The sequence below is a fragment of the Rhinoraja longicauda genome, chromosome 26 (genome assembly GCF_053455715.1).
Source record: "Rhinoraja longicauda isolate Sanriku21f chromosome 26, sRhiLon1.1, whole genome shotgun sequence".
NCBI classification, from domain to species: domain Eukaryota; kingdom Metazoa; phylum Chordata; class Chondrichthyes; order Rajiformes; family Arhynchobatidae; genus Rhinoraja; species Rhinoraja longicauda.
Window position 1 is genome coordinate 16,469,540 of NC_135978.1, and position 24,140 is coordinate 16,493,679.

General features: G+C 40.7%; 1 protein-coding gene across 6 annotated transcripts in view; it reads right to left on the reverse strand.

Annotated features, from left to right (window-relative positions):
• Positions 1-24,140, reverse strand: part of LOC144606430 (NADPH--cytochrome P450 reductase-like) — a 70,796-nt gene that overhangs the window by 32,354 nt on the left and 14,302 nt on the right. For 5 of the 6 annotated variants that reach the window (XM_078422504.1, XM_078422506.1, XM_078422505.1 and 2 more), the window contains exon 2: positions 14,766-14,980. In XM_078422504.1, coding sequence (XP_078278630.1) covers positions 14,766-14,959 — 194 coding nt within the window. In that variant the 5' untranslated portion in view covers positions 14,960-14,980. Of the gene's footprint in view, positions 1-14,765; positions 14,981-18,155; positions 18,175-24,140 lie in introns of those variants that run through there. The other variant, XM_078422507.1, reaches the window with a different exon arrangement.

Here is a 24,140-nt window from a genome sequence, read left to right on the forward strand (position 1 = left end):
CCAATTGCCGACTACTTTCCCAGTCAAAATCTCTTAATTGACGTTAGGTCTTACCTTCATGGTCTGTTTCTAAGGATCTCGGCTGAAACCAGGTCAACCTCCTGACGAAGGACCACAGTGTTCCCGGGAGCTTCTTTGGGAGGTCGGTCTCAAGGGGTCCGACTAGAGCTCAATTTTCTCCCCATCCGGTCCCGGTTACTCTGCAGCCTCTTACTCAGTCATCTGTTGTTGGTCCCAGCGAGATCCTGCCGACTACGCCAATGTTAAAGTTCGTTTTCTTAAAACAGACAACAACATAAACAATTAAAGGTAAACCAAGCAAAGCTTTAATTATCGTCAGACGGGAGTGGGGGGGAATCAGTGCTAAGGGTGTATGAACATACTCAGCACTCCCCTTGCTTGCAACAATAGAGGCAATAACTTTAAAAGGAGAACTAGTCTATAAGTCACAAAAGGGAGTTTAAAATATGTAAAAATCAAAAGAAAATGTTGAAAGCCTTTAGTTCAGGCCATTCTGTGGAAGAGAAACACATTTAATATTTCAGGTCGAAGACACTTTGTCAGGACTGGAAAGGAGACAAAAGCAGCTTAAGTTCCTGGGAGCTAGAGTAGGGAGTTAGGTTGGGGGGGGTGGAGAAATGTCTCCGATATGATAAAACAGGGGTGACCATGGGGATGAGTTTAGGATAAGAAGAGTTATTCGGTGAATGAATGAATGGGAGCAGTAAGAGTAAGAATATAGACAACATAGGAGTGTGAAATGCAGAGCAATTCCTTTCTTTCAACAAAAAGCAACCACATAAAAAATTTCAACTATGCTGAACAGATTTTTGTTCAATGCTGCAGAATCAAGGTAGAGGTACGAATCAGTTATAACATTAGTGAACAGCTAAGAACCTTGGGAGGTACGTGACCTAATCCTGTTCGTATGTTTTGCAGTTGAGTTTGAACACAATTAACTGATTAGTTGTTCTAAAGAACAGGATTTCACAATATACCTAACAAATCATGTTATCTGCAATAAAAGCCAATGAAAGTAAATTGAACTTGATATTCAAATTTCAACGCCATGATCTGGTTCATATCTGCTAGGAGATACTAGATGCTTCCCTTCTCATTCTGGCCTTGTAAATAATCTACCAGTATACTAACCTATTAATGCAACTTAACCTTGCACCAGAGTCTAATGCGGACGCAGTAATATGCTGAAATTAATGTGACAGGTCAAAGTGATGATGATTTTGAAGTGTTCATCTCTGAGGGACAAGAGGAGTGCGCCAATAAATAGTAAACACAGCATATATTTCCAGACAAACCATGAATTACTGGTCACCAGTTTTGTTTTTCAAAATTACTGCAATCAACTCATAATGAGAATGGTATTATTCATTTTATAACAATCAAATTGCATTGATCCAGTTAGGAATTAATTCGGGGGAAAAAAAGGCATGATTTCTGAAAGCACATTAACAATGGCATCAGCTTTGAAATATGGAACAGAAAGTTAAAGAGTTAGCCAAAATCCATGTGTTATGTAGGTCACAGATCCAAGTACACACACAGAAGCTTTTTAACTTGATGAGCGCTATATCCATATCACCGTTCAGTGAGCAAGTTCCAGTCTGCCATTCAACTCTGGATAAAAACCATTTGTTTCCTGTCTAATTCTTCCACTATTGCTTTAAATCCCCAATTCGAAGGGAAATCAATCCTCACTTTCTGATTAGGCTCCTCAACGTTATACACCTCAATTGTTGCCCCGTTAGCTTCCACAGATCAAAAACAAAATCTAGCTTATCTGACCTTCCCTCGCACATATAATTTGTCTGTCATGCCAAAATCCTCCCAATTCTGCGCAGTTTCCATCACCCGTTAATCATTACAGTAACATCATAACCTGAACGGTACACTGAATTCAAGGTTCATGTTTTCCCTTTTAGATTGACCCTCGGAATGGTTTCTCATAATTTGGCAGTGAAGTTAAACTGACTTACCTATTACTACTTGATTTGTCCCTTTATGTTTTAAAGATCAGCGCCACATTAACAGCCCCCCCCCCCCCCACCGACCCTCTGCCATTACTCCTGCAGCTGATGAGGATTATAGCATTGCATCAGTCCTTCCACAATTTCTTCCCTTGCCTTTTATTTTAAAAGCACGGAAGATACATTTCCTCCTTGTGTGGTAATTTATCTATTTTCTGTGATAAATTCCCTTAATATCTCAGCTTTAATTGCTTATCACATCCAATATTTCATCTATCTGCTTTAACCATACCAAAGGCATCATGCACCTTTTTTTGTGGAGACAGCTTCAGAATATACCAGAAACTTAACCATGTTCTCTGCCTCCAAACACAGATTACCATTTCGGTCCCAATTTTGGTCCCCCATAATCGTTCATTAATTAACCTTTGCCTTTTTATATATATGAAACAACCACTACATTTTCTAGATTTTAATTGTGCTATTTTTTTCAAACCTTGATTGCTTTCTTAATTCCCCATACTCTTTGTACATTCTTCCAGGCTTTCCGCTGCACAGGTTTTTTTTTAATTTAAGCATGTTTATTTATAAAATATTTCCCTTCAACCTGTTTCGCACTTCTGATTGTGCATCTTCCCTTAAGAAATTTCTTGCCGTAATAGGTATCTTGGTATTTTACACCTATCAGATTACACTGTACCCACATACCATAATGTATTGCATCCAGACTTTTGGATTTACAAAAATTTGCTGACCTAAATGATTTCCAGGAATGTATTTCTTTTGTAAATCAAGCAATTGCTGTATTCAGCTCTTGGCATCAGGCAGATTTGCCTTTTTTTGTCTAGTTCTAACCCTCGAAGTTCACTAGTCTTCCAGTGAACTCTAGGTTTGGCAATTCCCCCTTTTTTGTAATAACATTTACCCTAATCCACTTGAATAATTTCCTCAATGTTGCCCATTACCCCTCCTCCCCAATTCTCTGGCACCCACCTACACTAAAGAAAGTGCCTTTTAAACTACTTAAGTTGTGGGAGGAAACGAACAGCTCGGAGAATCCTTTAGGGGCGACACGATGGCGCAGCAGTTGACTTGTTGCCTTACAGTAGCAGAGACCCAGGTTCGATCCTGACTACGGGTGCTGTCCGTACGGAGTTTGTACGTTCTCCCCGTGATCTGTGTGGGTTTTCTCCGGGAAGCTCCAATTTTCTCCCACACTCCAAAGGCATACAGGTTTGTAGGTTCATTGGCTTGGTATAAATGTAATTTGTCCCTAGTCGTGTAGGATAGCATTAGTGTGTGGGGATCACTGGTCGGCGCAGACAAAGTGGGCCGAAGGGCCCCTTTTCATGCTGTATCTCCAAACTAAACTCAACCCAGTATTTACAGAGATCACATATAGTCCAGACAGACAATAGAGGAAGTCAGGATTGAATAGGGATATTGGGAACTATGTAGCATTTTTCAAAACGACTGTACAGTTCACTCAACTTCCAAACTCAGTTAAATATCTTATCTGCGTTCACAAAATCTCATTTCTGGCCATGTTACTTACTTCCTTGTAGTCCTGCAGATTATTCTCTCTCACACACACACCAATCAACTCCTTTTTGATTCTTTTTTTGTTATTAAACTAGACCAAAGGGAACTTAGCGACAAATTAAAATAAAAGCACATCTTTGGGAACGAAAGCACACAAAGGAAAACTATGCACTCATATGGAGAAGAAAGTCCACGGTCAACACTGTGGGTCAGGGCCAATTCAGGTCCCTGGAACTAAACCACCATGCTGACCTTCAGTTCTAAAACAGGTGATAGACAGGATGCTCAACCACTAAGTATTCATTCCTTATACCACCAATACACAGTGGTTACAGCATGTATCCTTTTAAAAATCATTCACCTGATGTTCCTTTCAACAAAATCACACAATACAAATCAAAGGCAAAGTTGAACTGGCATCTTTGGTGTGGCTTGCTGAGGAAGGTAGGAAGCTTAAAAGAAAATAGACAACTACATGTCCCATTCAGACCTCATTGGAGGCTGTCTTATTTATTCTAAAATTGCTAATTATGATTTAAATTCAATTTCTGCTTCAGCTTTAAAAGGTGCACCAAATACAAAAGCAAGTGGGTGCTTACTTAACCTGGTGCTATTTTGCATGATGTGGCTTTACAGAAACAAAGCTCTTGAAGCCCCACCGGCACTTTAACCACCTGCTTAGTACGTGCCTTTGATTCCTGTGAAAATACACTCCTTGCAATGGATGTGCAGTTTAACATTGCTTTGAAGGTTTATCCAGCAGCACCAAATCACGAAACACGTCAAATTAAAACAAAATTCCCCGTTAATATTCAGCTCAACTACCAGGACTTAAATTTCAGTATGTCAATTGGTGAGGTGCTTAGATTTATTGCCCCACATAAAGTGACATCGCTGGACATAGTAGCGGCTCATCCACTGTTGTTCAGACATAATTTATGAGTTCCTATTCACATAGAGCTTAAAATCAGAAGGTCGGATCTATGTTCATTGGTCTCAAATGCGAATTATTTTGTTCCACAGATGCTGCCTAATCTGCTGAGTATTTTAAAAAGTGATGCAACTGATCAATGACCTGAAAGATTATTTGAACATCAAATATCTTCCCCATCCCCATATTGGAACAGCACTTTGCTCAAGACGTTGCAGCTACAAATGTACATGATTTAAAGCATTTAAGGTATTGTAAAAGTTTGCATACCAGAGGATTTTTGAATTTTAAATTCACAGATGCTGCACAGGTATGTTCTCCAACTTTAATGCTATTTCACAGCTCAATTTTTTTTTCTCCCCTTTCCCACAATCATCTTCTCTATACATCCCCTTGGAATTATTTGCAATTAACAAACTTTCAGCATCCCCTCTCAGCCAACTGCAGCACCATTTAGATCCGTTTCTCTGTCATCAATCTCGGTCATTTTTGCCAAGATGGCGGTGAATCACTGAGTCCTCCTGGTGCGGTGATGTGGGGCAGATATTCCTAGCATTTGGAACCAGTGACAAAGGACCGAGTTTCCAAGTCAGGACACGGGATTTGGAGGGAAACCTGCATGCGGCTACAGCCCTTTCATGATGGTGTGGGTCTCGGGTTTGGGAACTGCTATCAGACTAGCCTAGGGATGTAATTGCAAGGTACTTTGTTTAAGGTGCACACTGTAGCTACTGTGTGCTGATGGTGAAGGAAACAAATATAGAGTAGTTAATGGGGTGCCAATTAAGCATAGCTGTGTTGGATGGAGTTGAACTTGGTACTTGGATTCAAGTTGGTAACAATGCGCTCACCCAATCAAGTGGAAGGTACTCCACTGCTCTTTGTACCTATCTACAACATGTCCAACTCTGGAGCATGAAAATGGCTTGATCGCAAGCTATGCCAAGTCTAATGAAAGGGCATTGTCCCAAAATGTTGACTTTCTTTCAGTCTGACCTACTGAATACTTTCAGCACTTTCAATTTTAAATTTGCAAAACTTTAAATTTTAGATTTCAGCACTTTCAAATTATTTTTTTTTGCTTACCAATTCTCACTAATTTTTACTTTATCAATTCTCCTATACCCAAACTTCAAGGACAGTTCCTGGCAACAACCAGGCAAATTGTTCTATCTAGAGGTGAATGGGCTTGCTACCAAAGACATTCCTCTTATGTATCCAAAGACCAAGACTGCACCTTCACTGTAACACCTATCACATTCAGTATAATAGCACAGAATTATTGGGAGTCAAGATGCAGGCCTTCCTGCATAAATTATTATTTATCGACATTAATTCGCAAATACCAACCTGCATTGATCTGTTTCCTGCTGCCGAACAGAATACACGCAGCCCATATTTTCAGTTGCTTGTTTCCCCAGCTTTTCATGGAAGCTGGTAAATTAGGTAGAATTCCCTTGCATTTAAGCCACCTTTTGGTTTAATATCATATCATATCATATATCTACAGCCGGAAACAGGCCTTTTCGGCCCTCCAAGTCCGTGCCGCCCAGTGATCCCCGTACATTAACACTATCCTACACCCACTAGGGACAATTTTTACATTTACCCAGCCAATTAACCTACATACCTGTACGTCTTTGGAGTGTGGGAGGAAACCGAAGATCTCGGAGAAAACCCACGCAGGTCACGGGGAGAACGTACAAACTCCTTACAGTGCAGCACCCATAGTCAGGATCGAACCTGTGTCTCCGGCGCTGCATTCGCTGTAAAGCAGCAACTCTACCGCTGCGCTACCGTGCCCTATCAACTAACTATTCACTGTTAACAATCCATAACCAATATCTTTGGGTACAACAACAAAGTATAGCTATATCCAACTCTTCAGTGGAAATCTCAGCTGAAGTAATTCTTGATCTAAATCTCACTGTCCACTGTACCCATCTGCTGACAATGGAGTGCTTGGATTTAAAAAAATAATTAATCTTCCAGTGGTAGGAAGCCTTGTCCATCTGTATAGGAAATCTTTTTGCAATCTGTTTCGCTTCTCTACTGGCGTTTCCCTTGGCAACAGCAGCATCACATCCAATGCCCTCTCGAGGAGACTCACTGAGCCGAAAGGCAGCTGTTTCAGGACTGAACTAAGGCAGCTTGCTGCTATGGTTACCTAATCTATCATTAAAGGTCTGGACTCATGACATGTCCCCTGCTCTTTTCACTTCAAATGAATGATATCAAATAATCAAAGAAAGCAATAATTGGGTAACAATCAATGCAGTCTAATTTGCCATGTCATTGTTATGCAAAATTACTATGCAAAATTAAACAAAGATTGATTTTATAAATAGCACTTATCAAGCTAATTGTATGATAGTAAACATTGCAGAGAACGTGCATAAATTTAAATCAAATGTCAGCTAACTCCAAGCCATATGGCCTTTTGCATTCAATTATTTCCAAAGCAACATCCCTGAGAATCTGCAAGTTTTAATCTTGATTAGGGAGAAATTGCAATCACAGTTCAGTTGATTCCAAAAATTCAATTAGACCATTGTTGATCCACACCTCAAATCTACCAGCAGCCTTGGCTTTAATATGCTGGATATTCTGAAACAATAAAAATATACTAAAAGCAAATTACCAGTGACTCACGCAAATTCTGCTTAAAATCCAACCCCCAAAACTCATATCATTTGGTGATGAACCTTCACAAAAGCCATTACATCTTTCCAAATAATCCCCAACTGAGCACTGCTCTCTAGATTGGATCTGACTGAAGCAAAATATAACTCCCTCATTTTATGCTTAAGCTCCTTTGAAATAAAAATCAACGTTCCATAAAATCACTTTGATTCTGATTTGTACTTCTCAATTTGCTTTATACATACTCTTGGACTGCCAAAATTTCTCTTTTCCACAGTCCAACTAACTGCCATTACATTTAGAAAACTGATATCATTCTTAAATCTGCTTCCATTTGCTTACATTGAATTCACCTCTCAGATTTGCCCACTCGCTTGAACAGAAAACCCTCAATGTTTGGGACACAGACCATTCATTTATTTATTTGCCTCTACTCCACAATTTGAGATTTGTAATAGAAAAAAAATCACATGTGGTTAAAGTGCACTGTCAGATTTTAGGGTTTTTTATACATTTTAGTTTCACCATGTAGAAATTACAGCTGCGTTTATACATAGACCCCCCCATTTCAAGGCACCATAATGTTTGGGGCACATGGCTTCACAAGTGTTTGTAATGGCTCAGGTGTGTTTAAATGCCTCCTTAATGCAGGTATAAGAGAGCTCTCAGCACCTAGTCTTTCCTCCAGTCTTTCCATCACCTGATCTGAACGCAATTGAGCATGCCTTTTATATGCTGAAGAGAAAACGGAAGGGTACTAGCCCCCAAAACAAGCATAAGCTAAAGATGGCTGCAATATAGGCCTGGCAGAGCATCACCAGAGAAGGCACCCAGCAACTGGTGATGTCCATGGATCGCAGACTTCAAGCAGTCATTGCATGCAAAGGATATGCAACAAAAGACTACTTTAATTTACATGACATTGCTGTGTCCCAAACATTATGGAGCCCTGAAATGGGGGGGACTATATATAAACACAGCTGTAATTTGTACGTGGTGAAACCAAAATGTATAAAAATACCCTTTAATAAAATCTGACAATGTGCACTTTAATCACATGTGATTTTTTTTTCTATTACAAATCTCAAATTGTGGAGTACAGAGGAAAATAAATGATTGATGGGTCTTTGTCCCAAACACTATGGAGGGCACCGTATTCTTTTGCAACTTTATGTTCACAATCAGCCTGAAGAATGGTCCTAATCCAAGACATCCTGTCATTTTCCTCCCCAGATACAGGCTGACCCGCTGAGTTCCTACAGCATGTTGTGTTTTGTACATTCTTTTACAACCTCATGCTCGCATCATGTTTTTTATTGTCCATAACTTTGTGTGGCATCCAAACCCCAAAACAAAATTACCCCTTCTTCCACATCATTAACTCAATGACAAAACTGAGTGCCCAGATAAGGAGCTGGGAACATCCCTTGGCGTATTATCTGACCCATGTATTATCATGTTACCATGCTATGCCACACAGTCTACAAAATCCCAAACCCAGTCAGACAACTATTTCCATGTAATAACAAGAACTGCAGATGCTGGTTTTATACCAAATATAGACAAAATGCTTGAGTAACTCAGGTAGCATCCCTAGAGAACATGGATAGGCAACGTTTCAGGTTGGAATCTATCTTCAGACTGGTTGTAGGGGGACGGGAAAGAAAGCTGGGAGAGAGGAGGGGCAGGACAGAGCATGGCAAGTAATAGGTGAACACAGGCGAGGGGATTATTTGTTGGGAAAATTGTTGGACAAAGGGTAGAGATAAAGAGACAGGTGCAAGACAGAAGGATAAGGAATTGCAAAGAGTTAAACTCAGAGACAACATGACCCAAATGGAAAAAAAGAACATACCATAACACTGGTATTGTTGGAATTGCCTGTAAAACTGCCCCTGATGGTTGACAATAGAAAATTTGCTGAAAAATTGGCAAAAGGAAACAGCAAATGCTGAAAACAAATCAGGTGGCCAGGCAGTATCTGTGGAAAGGGCATTTAATCACTCTGTCACTGACTTGCACTATTCCAATAGGACCCAACATAAACATTAGGAACATTAACTCACCTGCACCAGGGCACAAAGCAACCTTTGGGGCTCAAAACTAAATTTAACAATTTCAGACAGTTCAAGTTATCTGTTTGTATCAGAGATTGCCAACTCTGCTGCAAGGTTTTCATTTATGGTATCAACTCAGGTGCTCTCTCCAGAGAGCCTGCCTGTACATTTTCCTTTTGGTTTTAGTTCAGAAGCAGCTAACCTAAAATTTATACAAAGTGCTGGAGCAACTCAGCCGGGTCAGGCAGCACCTGTGGAGGACATGAATAGGTGATGTTGAACCAGGACCTTTCTTCAGCATGAAGGATCCCGACCTGTCAAATATACGTTCTCCAGAGATGCTGCCTGACTCATTGAGTTACGCCAGCACTCTCTTATTTTTTGCATCTGCAGCTCTTTGTGTCTCAACCTTAACTTTACAACATTTTAACAAGTCACTTTGTGCATTTTCTTTCTCTCACTGATTGTAATCATTAACCTGTTAACCAGATAGTTGGAACATTGGATGACTTGGTAACACTGGCCTGACCAATCCGAGAAATTCCCTTTGTCCCATCCATCCCTCGCCCTCTCAACTTAAAACTAATTTGTTTCCTCTTTTAGTTCTGAAGGAGGATTTTAATCTTAGAAGTTAATTTGTTGTACAGGTGTTGCTCAGCGCTTCCAGTGTTTTCTATTTTTATCATCTTTGGATGGAGGTGGGGGATGAGACATTTATCAGGATCTCTGAAGTTCCAAAGGTTGTGGGTGGGATGGGAAAACTGCAAAAGACAGGAAGAACTATTAGACCAATGTTTTCTTGACACTATCTGAAGTTGTAGATTCCAATCCTGAGGATTAACTAACATTAGTTTTCTGTAGAATTATCAGTTGACTATAACATGAGCTCACCGATTTTTTTTCCAGTTCATTCTAATGTTTGTTTAAATGTTTTTCAAAAATAAAACTCCCCTAATTGCAATCCTCGTCATAGAAAAACGTTGAATGAAACCAAGCATTTGGTCTAATTTGGATTATGGTTCAGAACCCATCAGGGAACAAATTAATACACCGTCCCCTCCCCTGCAAAGAAAACGATACAGTTGTAACAATACTGTATGACTTCATGCCTTTTGCTTCCAATTTCTTTGTGCTCTTAATAATTATTCAAATCAGTGTGACTCAGCATCTGATGACTCATCTTTGATTAACACAGTTTTGATGAACAAATCAAGAGTCTTATGGATTACCTTACTTGCCTTAATGCTTAATACTATTTAGGACAACACAGCCACTTAAAAATCAGCTTTAATGTTTACTCCCTCATCCACTAGCTGGGCAACAGAATGTACTATTTACAGAGTGCTGTGCAGCAACCTTCCAAGGCATTGTTCAACAGCACCACCTTTACCACCTTAGACAACTGAGGAAATTCAGAGTGTCGCTGAGGATCCTTCATTGCTTCTACTCTGGGGCTGTAGAGAGCATCCTGTCCGGCAACATTACAGTCTGGTTTGGGAACAGCTTTGCCCAGGACAGGATGGCCCTGCAGAGAGTAGTGCGTTCGGGAGAACGTACCATGGGAACTACACTCGTCCCCCTGCAGGACCTATACATCAGGAGGTGCAGATCCAGAGCAAGCAAGATCATGAGGGACCCCTGCCACCCCAGTAACGGACTGTTCCAGATGCTACGGTCAGGCAAACGCCTCCGCTGTCACGCTGTGAAAACGGAGAGGATGAGACGGAGCTTCTTCCCACAGGCCATCAGGACTGTCAACTTTGATAACCCCAGAGACTAAATTTTTGTCGACACTTTTTGTGCTATGTTTAGTAACTTATTAACTTTATTTATATGCTATAACTGTAATTCTTTTTGTGCACAACCCGCAGGCATTGCCACTTTCATTTCACTGCACATCGAGTATGTGTATGTGACAAATAAATTTGACTTGACTTGACTTGACTTGGGTACGACTCAAAAGGGCAGAGGCCACAGGTTCATGAGAACATCACCAATTATTAGTTTCTCCACCCTACGTAGAATATAATGAAATTATGACCAGCATTGCTTCACTATCAAAGTCCTTGAATGTCCCAGATAAGATATTGGAAATATTCCCTCTCCCCCCCTCCCCCCCCCACCAAATGCAAAGTGATATTGCATTTTCAAACATTAAGATACTCTGTACCGAAAAGCCAGTTTGCATTTCTGAAATAACAGATGTGCTGTAGGAAGTGGGACAGCAACATGGAATTTGATCTGATAGTGCAATATGAGAGGGCATGGGCTTCAAATCTTCAGCTGCTCTGATGGAAAAGGGACTGTGGGAGAAGAGAATCATCTTTCAAACAGATAGCTATGGCAGTCAATGCCAGAAATTAAAACAAGCAATGTAGTATTGTACTTTCAAATGTTCAATCCGACCAACTGTACCACATCCCAAAATTGCCTAACGTTCAATTGCTCGCTTGGCACTGGTATAAACATCTCCAATTGTAACTAAGCCATTACTAGCACATCATCCAACCATCTATACAGCATTTATCTTTGACTTCCATTTACATGCTGCACAAATTAGGTGGTGACAGTAGCAATTAAGGAATACATCGAGTAATTGCAGGTCAATTGATGATGTTTACCTCAAAAACAATGCTGAATAAAACAAACTGGGAAATCAATACAACTTCACTTTGGGTACGTAAACCAATTAAAGGAAAACAGATAACAGGCAAGGAAGTAGATAAAGCTCAAAATTAGGATAATTATAATGTGGTTAAAAAAAATCAAGTTGGCATTGCATATAGAAGTCCTGAATATAAAGTGATGAATTTAGTACAGCCATATTTGGTAGTATTGTGTACTTTTAGATGTTTAGTAAAATTGTACTGAATATGTATTTACTAGAAAATACCAGGGATGATTGAAATAGCATTTCTTTTTCAATTTCTTTAGCTGAAAAGATTAAAGGTTGATCTAAGGCATGAAAGATAAAGTTAAATAATAGGCGACTTCTGAAGAAGTCTTATCAGCAAGCCTACCGACAGTACATCAACAATTTCAGGAAAGCTCAGGGAAGAAATTGGACTGATTTTGCTGTAAGAATGGAGCAGTTTCTGGACAATGTTCATTGAAGTCCAATAATGCAAAAGCTGCGGTCAGTCATTACATACTGCTCGACAGGTTATACTGCCGTGCACCCTTCTCCAGTGTAACAAACAGAACCAGTGAAGCAATGCATGCACCAAATGTTTACAAGGAATTCCAGTTCTTGAAAATCTGCATCTGATGCTCTATATGCCATAATTATTTAATGCCACAATTTACTGATTAGCAATACCTTGGGCTCAAAGTCTAATTTCATGGACTTTCCAACAAATACTACTGAATGCAATGTTTCATTAGTTTAGTTTACAAAAATCTTAAATTTCAACTTTTTCCTTCATCTCACAAATGCTTGGAATTTTATTTTACATCCACCGTAAAGCATAATTATACGGGAATTCTTCTATGTGACCAGCCACACACTCTGCTCAGTGTGATTTTGCAATGAATGAAAACCAGTTTACATTTGAAATTAAACCCCCAACAACAACCGCCACATTTTATTTGGAGAAGGCAATGGCAGAGTTGGTCAAATGCATGCTTGCCTGGCTTAGTGACAGCATTTACAGCTGAATTGTATATTTGTGGTGAAATTCATTGACATGCATGGATGTAATGCAGGCAAATGGGATTACAGTAGTGTAGTTGGGTAAAAAGATTGGCATGATTGTGGTGGGCCAAAGGGGCGGTTTCTGTTTATACAACGCTATGACGACTATTGGATTTACTCATTGTAAACAGAACCACAACCAGGTTTCGTTGCTTCCTGCCTTTTTTTGGGTGGGTGGGGGAGAATTGAGTCATAAGAGTCATATAGCACTGAGATAGGCCCTTTGGCCCATCTTGCCCATGGTGAGCAAGATGCCCCATCTACTCTAGTCAGACCTTCCTGCGATCGTTCCATATCCCTCTGAAACTTTGTAACTGGCCAAATGCCTTTTAAATGTTTATAGTTCCTGCCTCAACTACCTCCTTCGGCAGCTCTTTCCATATACCCACCACCCTCTGTGAGAAAAAAATTCCCCTCAGATTCCTATTAAATCTTTTCCGTCTCGTCTTAAAGCCATGTCCTCTTGTTCTCTATTCCCTTACTCTGGGCAAATGATTATGCATCTACCGTGTCTATTCCCCTCAATCTTATACACCTCAATAAGATCATACCTCATCCTCCTGCACTCCAAGGAATACAGTCCTGGCCTATCCAACCTCTCCCTAAAGCTTAGGCCCTCAACTCCTAGCAACATCCTCGTATGCAGCTTAACAGTATATTTCCTATAACAGAGTGACCAAAATTGAACACAATACTCCCACTGTGGCCTCACCAGCACCTTGTAGAGTTGTAACATAACATCCAAACTTGTATACTCAAAACCCTGACTAATAAAATCCAATGTGCCGAAAACCTTCTTGACCACCTTATCTACCTATGACTCCACTTTCAAAGAATGTGTATCTGCACTCCTACATCCCTCTGCTCTACAACACTCCCCAGTACCCTGCCACTTACTGTGAAGGTCCTACTAGGGTCAAGACATCCCAAAATGCAATGCTTCACATTTATTGGCATTAAACTCCATTAACTATTCCTCTGTCCACTTGTCCAACTGATTAAGATCTTGCTGGAACCTTTGATAACCATCTTCGCTGCTGCTAATCAAGTCTTGTACATTCTCATCCAAATCATTGATAAAGATGACAAGCACTAATGGATCCAGCACCAACCCCTCAGGTACACCACTAGTTACAGGCCTCGAGTCTGTAAACAACTTTCCACCATTGTCTTCTGATTCCTTCAATGAAGCCAATTTTCTATTCAGTCGGCTAGCTCTCCTTGGAGCCCGTGCGATCTAACCTTCCAGAACAGTCCACCATGCAGAACCTTGTCAAATGCCTTACTGGAATCCATATATACAATGTCCACAGCTCTGCCCTCATCAACCTTTTTGATTACATCTTCAAAAAACAGATTTGTGAGACACAATTGCCCACGTCCAAAAACATGCCGACTATCCCTATCAGCCCTAGTCTATCTAAATCCATGTATATCTTATCCTTCAGAATATTCTCTAGTACCCTTCAGACCACAAATTGTTAAACTCACTGGCCTACAGTTCCCAGGCTTTTCCTTGCAGCCCTTCATAAACAAAGGCACATCTGCCACCCTCCAGTCTTCCGGCACCTCACCCGTATTTATTGATAACTCATAAATCTCAGCCAATTTGTTTTAACACAGTAAAATTAATCCTTTCATTTCAAATCGAACTGTATCACTGCATGCTTTCAGAGGCGGAAAAGGACAATAGTAGATAAATGGCATTAGTGAGGCAGAGATATGAAATTGTGCTCACTGCATCATTGTTACAAACAGGCCAAGTTTAGGCTAGGCAAAAACCTTAATAGAAAGATTCCACTTTTTCCTCACCGGCAACCCCCCACCCCCCCCCCCCCCCCTCCCCACAACCATTGAGAACTCAAATCAACTAGTTCCCAATGTTTTTCCAGGATTTTTGTTTAAACACTTACTGTGGCTGTAATGTTTTGTAGTCAGGGATTTCAATTTTTTTCTTTCTGAAGAAAAACCAATAGATTGCAAATCCAGCAATAAGAGTGAAGAGAAAGATGTCCAATGTACTGAAGAACGACTCTTCCACTACTACAGGAGACTCAACAGCACCGTCTGCTGTGGGCGCAATAATGTCCGCTTCGGAAGAATCCATGCTCCTCGCTAACGAGGTTTGCTAAAAGAAAAACAAAGATTATTGGTCTTGGTAAAATTCAAAGCTGGAAAGGTTCGCTTAACTACAACATCCCAGATCCACAAATATCCTTAGGTAGGACTTTAGTGTTAGGTGATGCAAAATACTTTAGAGATACAAGTTGTTCAAGATCTGGACAAAGATATCATAAACAGAATGCCCACTACCATTGAGAGTCATCACATTTGGACCAGATCAGAAAATAAAGTGTGTGCATATATATATGACATGAGATTTAGAAAACACAGTAACATTTGACCCAGGGTTTGTTCGACCATTCAATCAGATCGTGTGTGTTCTTTATCTCATCACCATTTACATTTCAAATAACAAAAAACACAATAATTTGTCCATTTGAATGGTTTAAGTATACTTGGGAAAATTCTGTACTCTGTATCATGAAAGCCTATTGCCATTTTAGCTGCAAAGCCAATGTTCAAAAAAGGTTAATGGAAACCTGCGTGGAAAAATTATTCTACATTGTTTCTATTAGATTAAGTCATTTAGTTTCACAACTGGGATATGCACCAATGATTTGGCAGATAATATTCTGTGCACATATTTAGATGCTGAAAGATTCTCACTTTCTCATTTAACGGATGTGTTACCCTTCAGAATGTTTTGGAGATATCCAATTCCATCTGAAGGCCTGCAGAGGTGGGTGTAAATGAGAGCACCATAGCGATCTCAATTTTATCATCTCCAAGCACTCATGTTGGCACACTAGAATGTAGGTCACTGACTCAGAAAGGCAGCCTCACACAAGCACCATTGCTCTCTTTCAACTTCACCAGTGAACACTAAAGGGCAACTCTGCCACCTCGCCGATGCCCTAACCAAGATCCAACTCATTAACACCACCATGCAAACCAGGTGCAGTACCCTGGTTAGAGCCCAAAAGCCAATTACATCCCCACTATATGCAGTAAAATTGAAAGAAATCAAACACTTATTCAGTAAACGAGAGAACATTGTTCCCAGTGACTAAACAATGGGTACCCAAAGGACAGTTGTGCAGTATTTATAGGTTTTCAGCAATTTTAAAAAAAATTACAATTGCAGTGAACTTAAAGGATTGACTGAAATGTTACACCATAACATCTTTTTAAAGAACAAATTAAAAACCTGGAATATCTATGAAATAACATCAAATAGTCCACACCATCCTGCACTTAAATCCCAAGTTAAATAAAATTGGACTTAAATGTTACACCATAACATATTAGACGATAAACAATAGACAATAGGTGCAGTAGGCTATTCGGCCCTTCGAGCCAGCACCGCCATTCAATGTGATCTTGACTGATCATTCACAATCAGTACCCCGTTCCTGCCCTCTCCCCATATCCCCTGACTCCGCTATCATTAAGAGCTCTATCTAACTCTCTCTTGAAAGCATCCAGAGAATTGGCCTCCACTGCCTTCTGAGGCAGAGAATTCCACAGATTTACAACTCTCTGCGTGAAAAAGTTTTTCCTCATCTCCATTCTAAATGGCCTACCCCTATTTATTAAACTGTGGCCCCTGGTTCTGGACTCCCCCAACACTGGGAACATGTTTCCCGTCTCTAGTGTGTCCAGTCCCTTAATAATCTTATATGTCTCACTAAGATTCCCTCTCATCCTTCTAAATTCCAGTGTATACAAGCCTAGTCGCTCCAGTCTTTCAACATATGACAGTCCCGCCATTCCAGGAATTAACCTAGTGAACCTATGCTGCACTCCCTCAATAGCAAGATTGTCCTTCCTCAAATTTCGAGACCAAAACTGCACACAGTACTCCAGGTGTGGCCTCACATGGGCCCTGTACAACTGCAGAAGGACCTCTTTGCTCCTATACTCAACTTCTCTTGTCATAAAGGCCAACATGTCATTAGCTTTCTTCACTGCCTGCTGTACATACATGCTTACTTTAAGTGACCGATGAAGAAGGACACCCAGATCTCTTTGTACTTCCCCATTTCCTAACTTGACACCATTCAGATGATAATCTGCCTTCCTGTTCTTACCACCAAAGTGGATAACCTCACATTTATCCACATTAAACTGCATCTGCCATGCATCTGCCCACTCACACAACCTGTCCAAGTCACCCTGCATCCTCATAGCATCCTCCTCACAGTTCACACTGCCACCCAGCTTTGTGTCGTCTGCAAATTTGCTAATGTTACTTTTAATCCCTTCATCTAAGTCATTAATGTACATTGTAAATAGCTGCGGTCCCAGCACTGAGCCTTGCGGCATCCCACTAGTCACTGCCTGCCATACTGAAATCCCTACTCTTTGTTTCCTGTCTGCCAACCAATTTTCTATCCATGTCAGTACCCTACCTCCAATACCATGTGCTCTAATTTTGTCCACTAATCTCCTATGTGGGACCTTATCGAAGGCTTTCTGAAAGTCCAGGTACACTACATCCACTGGCTCTCCCATGTCCATTTTCCTAGTTACACCCTCAAAAAATTCCAGAAGATTAGTCAAGCATCAGTTCCCCTTCGTAAAGAATATTCTTAAAGAATATATTAGAAACGTGGAGTATCTATGAAATCACATCAAATAATCCACACTATCCTGCACTTAAATCCCAAGCAAACCAAATTAAAGGAGTTTTATTATACAAAGGGAATGCCTTCCTTCTGGCATGCTAAAGGTCTGCGGTGAAAGCAGTTGGAATACAGCAAAAACACAAGCAGCTCACAAATGTCCTTTGAGGAAGGGAATCCTATTGCATAGCACTTGGTTAAGTGTACAAGTAGGATGACCTTCTATTTGTAAATGGTTGGGACAGTCTCAGTAAAAATCCGTTCCTGACCATGCTGAACAAAACCTTTGGCCTGGAGCCCACAGGAACATTGCTTTCCTTCAGTCATGACGCAGCGCTGAGCAAACAGTATTGACTTCTGCAATTAGAATTCATGCACACCCCACTGAACTAAATTATAAAAATGGGTGAGTGATCATGGAAGCAAAGGAAGAAAGGGAAGTGAGTAAGTAGTGCAGTGCCAGTAGCGAGTAGTGAATACATTTAGTTTAGTTTAAAGATAGAGTGTGGAAACAGGCCCTTTGGCCCACTCCAACCAGCGATCCCCGCACATTAACACTATCCTACACACACTAGGGACAATTTACAATTTTACCAAGCCAATTAACCTACAAACCTGTATGCCTTTGGAGCGTGGGAGGAAACTGGAGCTCCTGGGGAAAACCCTGCAGTTCACGGGGAGAACGTTCAAACAGCACCTGTAGTCAGGATAGAACCCGGGTCCCTGGTGTTGGAATGCAGCAACTCTACCGCTGCACCACCGTGCTGCTCGTGTTAGACCTATAAAGAAAGTTGCTGGTAGTGTTTAAAAAGTTTCCTTAAATCCCTTTAGCCTGACCAGGCTATTCCTGGCACGTCGTGGAAAACTAGGTAAGAAATTGCTGGGGTCCTGGCAGAAATATTTGCATCATCTTCCGTCATGGGAAAGGTACCAAAAAACTAGAGGATAGCTAATGTTGTACTTTTATTTAAGAAGGGTACAAGAAGGATAAGCCAGGGAATTACAGGTTTGCAAGCCTGACATCAGTGGTGGGTAGGTCTACCAGAAGGAATTCTGAGAAATATGATTTACTATCATTTAGATAAGCAAGGACAGATTGGGATAGCCAGATTGATGGGGGCAGGATGATGGATGGTGTTCATCTGGACTTTAGCAAGGGTTTTGACAAGGCCATTGGCAAGGTCCCAAATGGCAGACTAGTCGGGAAGGTTAGATCACATGGGAACCCAGATGTGCGAGCCAACTGCATTCAAAAGTGAGCAGTGAGCCCTGCACTTTTAAACAGGTCAAAGTGCAATGACCTGTTAATGACTAAAGCAGCCATTTATTCAAATATCACCGTAATTTTCTTGTTATTTGCGTAGGACCTTGCTTCACCCATTTGGCATTGATTGTAATCTAAAAATTACACTTTTGCCAAAAAAGCACTTAGGATAGGCGGAGGTGTTGAAAGGTGTAAACCTTGGTCTTTTAATATAAATGCAAAACCAATTATTAGGCCAAAACCTTGAATTGCGGCAAAGCAATCGACCACATACTGCTCATCCTGACAGATATCAATAACTACTCAACGTAGAGCCAAGCAGTTTAGAATCGCACGAGTCATTCCTAATTTAGGATGCATCGGCAATTTCAACACATGCCAACAAAGCCCTGACACAGCATTGTGGAGGCTTTGGTCATTGAAGCACTTTAAAAGAAAGAAAAAGATTCATTAGGATTGACAGAGACAGCAAGAGACATTTTATTCATTTCATGAATAAATTTGGAGGTGGGAAACTGCAACATTTTACCATAACTAGAACAAAAATGTAGTGAACCAGTCACTCACATTCTAGGCATAGATGTGTTCTGTGGCTAGGATTTGAGCATTTCATCACTATTGCAAACAAAATGACCGTGCACAATTTCAAAATGCTTTTGAATAAGAGGAAAGGTAAAGCCTGGGTTGTACACTTCAGAATGAACCTTTCTAACACTTTCCAACCTTGAGCTCCTGCATGGTTGAGATTTTATAACTTTATAATTAAAGGGGTGATAACATGTATGCATTTAGAAAGCAATGCCCCCAATAAAGAAAGGCATATTGTTCAAACGATCCAATTAGTTTGTTAGACTTTGTCGCAAATTCTTAATTTACTATGCAAGTCCTCCCTGGTTTAACTGACCAAAATGGACCATTTTGCGCGTGTCAAGAGTTAAATTCCATCTGTTATTCCTTGGCCTCCTTCCTCCATTCATCTTAGATAACTTTCTTCACTGTCCACTACACCACCGATTTTGATGTCACCCGCAAACCTATTAACCATGTTAGCATGAGCAAAAAACAAAGTGCTGGATGAGCTCAGCGGGCCAGATAGCATCTGTGGAGTGAATGGTCAGATGACGTTCTTCAGAATGGTGTAGTGGGGAGAAAACTGGAAGAGAGGTGGGCAATGCCTGGCAAGTGATAGGTGGATACAAGTGATGGAGAGATGGAGAAAGTAAGTGACAAAGGCTAGAGATGAAAAGGAGTCAAAAGGGTGTCAGATAAGGAAAGAGGAGGAGTGAAATGGAAGGCCAGAGACAAGGATAAAAGGGAGGCATAGGACTCGGGGATGGGAGATGAATGTACAGAGAAGAGGAACTGAGCAGGGTGATAAGGGCTGCTTATTTAACTCCTCATTCCCATACTGACGTTTCTGTCCTTGGCCTCCTTCATTGCCAGAGCAAGGCCACACACAAACTGGAGAATTAGTACCTAATTTTCCTCTTGGGTAGCTTACAACCCAATGGCATTTTCCAATTTCAAGTAATACTTCATCCCCCCTTTTAATGTATCCCGCCATGGTGTCCATGCATTTCCCACCCCTCTGTCACCTGCTCATTTCCCCTTCTTTATACACTTGTCTCCCATTTCCTATTTATCCACCCTTCCCAATCCCCTTCTACCCATATCCCTCCCGCCAGCTTTACATTTCACTCCTCCTCCTTTCCCCTTACCAGAAACATTTGTCTCCTTTTCATCTGTAACCTTTGTTCCTTACTCTACCCACCTACCAATAACCCTCCCTCCCCACCTGTATCCACCAATCACTCTGCCAGGCCTTGTCCTGTCCCAGCTTTTTGCAGCTTTCTCCTACTTCAACCAGTTTGAAGAAGGGTCCTGACCTGAAACATCGTCTGTCATTTCCTTCATAGATTCTGCCTGACCTGGTGAGTTCCTCCATCACTTTTTTTTAAATGAATGCTGCCAGTGCACAAACAGGTAACACTGATATCTCCATTAGGCTTTAGGTACATGGCCGTGCTGAATTTCCAAGCGGATCTGTTCAGCCATTCGGGGGGAAAAAATCACCGGCAGACAAGTAAATCCTAATGAAAAGTAAATGTAAAGAGAAGTGAAGACAGCCTGTGTCTCGAGATGTCAGTTGCTTATTGCCTTCATTCTCAAACATCACGCAGTTGTCTGGAGGGGCCTGTACATGATAATCTGCCTGCCCTGCGATTGTAACATGATTGCTCTACAACTAGACAAGGCAGGAAGGAGTTTGCCATTTAGCCTCTCACAATTTCTAATGGTGATTTGTGAATTACATTTTTCTTTCCTCATTACTCATCTATATACTAAAACTCTCGTTTGTTTGTTTGTTCCTGAACTACAGCCAAAATGGTACACGATTAGCACGACAATTTTAGGCCCACCTTATTCACTGTCATCCCTTTGGTGCTAATGGAAGAAGTTTCATTGAGATTGGTGTTATATTTTTTTAAGTTATTCACATTTTATAGCTTAAATCTATCTCCTGGGGAGGAGAGGGGGAGGAGAGGGGGAGGAGAGGGGGCTGCACTAATGCAGGAGAGGTTTGGGCCCAACGGGTCCACTTGGTCTAGTAACAAATAAAAATCTACAATCAAACAACAATCTAGCATCAGGTTCAAATTAGAGAATAGAGCATTTCCAAATAACATTCCAGAATGACAAGGGTCTAATTTGTTGTCTTTCTGACAGTTCTAGATTCATCAGGCTGTCGAAATTGTTTAATTGTTTTCCACCACCCCCAAGTTTTCCTTTTCTTAGAAAATTAAATCTGATGCATTCCTCAAGTTTCAACAGCCAACTTTCAAAAGTCCAAGTAATAAAAGCCAAACTCCCTCCCACCCCCACAATCCAATCCTGCACGTTTAGACAGCTTTGGGTAAATTTGATCTCTATTCTCTCCAGAAGTTTGCCCACTATCTACAGCAGTACGCCTACTATCAGACTCTCACTTGGCTGTTGAAACTTGAGGAATGCATCAGATGATATTCATTGAACCTACATTGTAAGGACGTCAATGTTCAAGGATGGGGAAGAAAAGGCTCAATGAAAAAATTCTGCAGATTACAAAGCCGAACAAGTCCATCAAGCACTTTTAAATACACCATCAGTAATTAGTTTTCTTCATTATTCTGCAGAAAAAAGCTCCCTCAGCATTCAACTCAATTTGTACAAGAATCTGGCTGGCACTGAGCTACAAGGCTTGTTTTTCAATATTGTGATAATTGTAACCACAAGCCTCGTCATCATATACAACACATAATAAAATAGAATTTTGCAATATTTATAATGCAGTTATCTAAAATATCATACTCATTGCGTTTATCGCTAGCCCTGCCTTTATACCCACAGATTTGATAATCTTGCACAACCAATCTGAAAGTCAATGATGCAACCTTTTCTCTCAACGCCCACTACACGTTAATTTGAGAAATTACCTAAGTAGCATGAATCAGCTTTTTAATGAAATACTATATACTGATTTACTAATCCACAGGCTTCTGAAGAAACAAAATTTCCAAGGACCTATTCTTATGGCGTATTCTTAAGCTTTAATTTATTTGGGAACACACAAGTGCTAGCCTCGAATTGTTCTGCTATCATTTACCAATGAGAATTGCACACAACTTCAACACTAGAAACTTAAATATTTCCTTTTACCTGGAAATGGGAGAGGGTGGAAGCCAAGCGCACAAAGTAAAATGTGTGGCTGTTATAGAAAATAAATCAAAACTATTAATGGGATGTAGTTTTCAGATAACTAAAGACAGGAATAAAAGGGGGTAGAAAAATGTATTTGCTGTACATAAGTCTTGGACCTTCAGATCTCCTCCAAGTACTGAAGCATCAAATCACAAGGATATATTGATCTTGGAAGAAATGAATCTTAAACTTACTAAAACAACAATTAGACTACGCCATGAGGGAACATTACACTAACTAGTATTGTCTTCCCCAGATTTTAAATGGTGTGTCTTCAAATTTGAACCTCAGAAGGTTAAGGTTCAAATTTTAAGACAAACCACTTAAAATCTAGGGAAGACAATGCTAGTTAGTGTAATGTTCCCTCAAAATCTAAGTCAGATAAATAAAAGCTATTTCTCTGGCTGAAGATTCTACTGCAAGGTCCAATGATGTAAACATTAAATTCAAGAGTGAAATTAAGATGTATTTCACTGGGGGTAGTAGATCTCTTAATTAGATGGTTGCACTCCCACACATCAGCTGCCCTTATCCATGCTGCTGAATACTCTGAGGAACTTCTACAGGGATCTGGTGATTGCACCACACTCTGGTTCAGTGACTTAAACACAATACAACAAAGGTGCAAAAAGTGATGGATCAGACAATGTCCACCACAGGCATTTACCTCCCCGGCAAAGAAGCAGATAAAATCAAAGACCCACATCAGCCTGGCCACACTCCCATCTCGCCGCTACCATTGGGAAGGTGATATAGGACCCCGAGAACAGTGATTAATCTACTATCAATCTGAAGAAAGGTCCCAACCTCAAAATGTTGCCTGTCCATTCCCTCCACTGATGGTGGCTGATCCGCTGAGCGTTTTGCTCAATTCCTTGTGACTCTTATCCCTCCTGCCGAATCAGATTGCACATTTGAAATGCACAAAGAGCCTTGGCAAGTTGCAGCAGTGCATTTTCCAGATGCTATGTGTTTCAGCTGCAGTGGAGTACATACTAAAGTACAATTAATCAGGCTACCTTATGCTGGACAGAATTGTCCAGGTACACCAACGCCACCACCCCTGAGCTAACCTCCGTCTTGAATATCCAACTGTGCACTGAGAATTCAGTTCTACACTAAGATGGGAGGCAGTGAAAGTGGTATTGGAAATACTTGGTTCAGCAAATATTGACTCGGGGAATGGTGAGGGGGGGGGGGGGGGGGGGTTGGGGAAAGGGAGAAAAGGAAAAGACAAAAACAATGCAAGTTTTGCACAAAATGTGCAGACCCGAATGAGAACATGCTTATTTTTAAGCAACACTTCATGAACAGAACTAACAGATAACATGCAAGTATACTGATATCTCAATTTCTTATTTCCAGTCCTCACAACACTTTCCTTTTGTACAACTAATGAATGTTTTTAAACATCACGCAAGCTTGTGTATTTAGATCTATGCAACAATTGAGGATGCACAATTTTTAATAAACGTGTAGGAAAAAACTGCAGATGCTGGTTTAAATCAAGGATACATACAAAATGCTGGAGTAACTCAGTGGGACAGGCAGCATCTCCGGAGAGAAGGAATGGATGATGTTTCGGGTCGAGCCCCTTC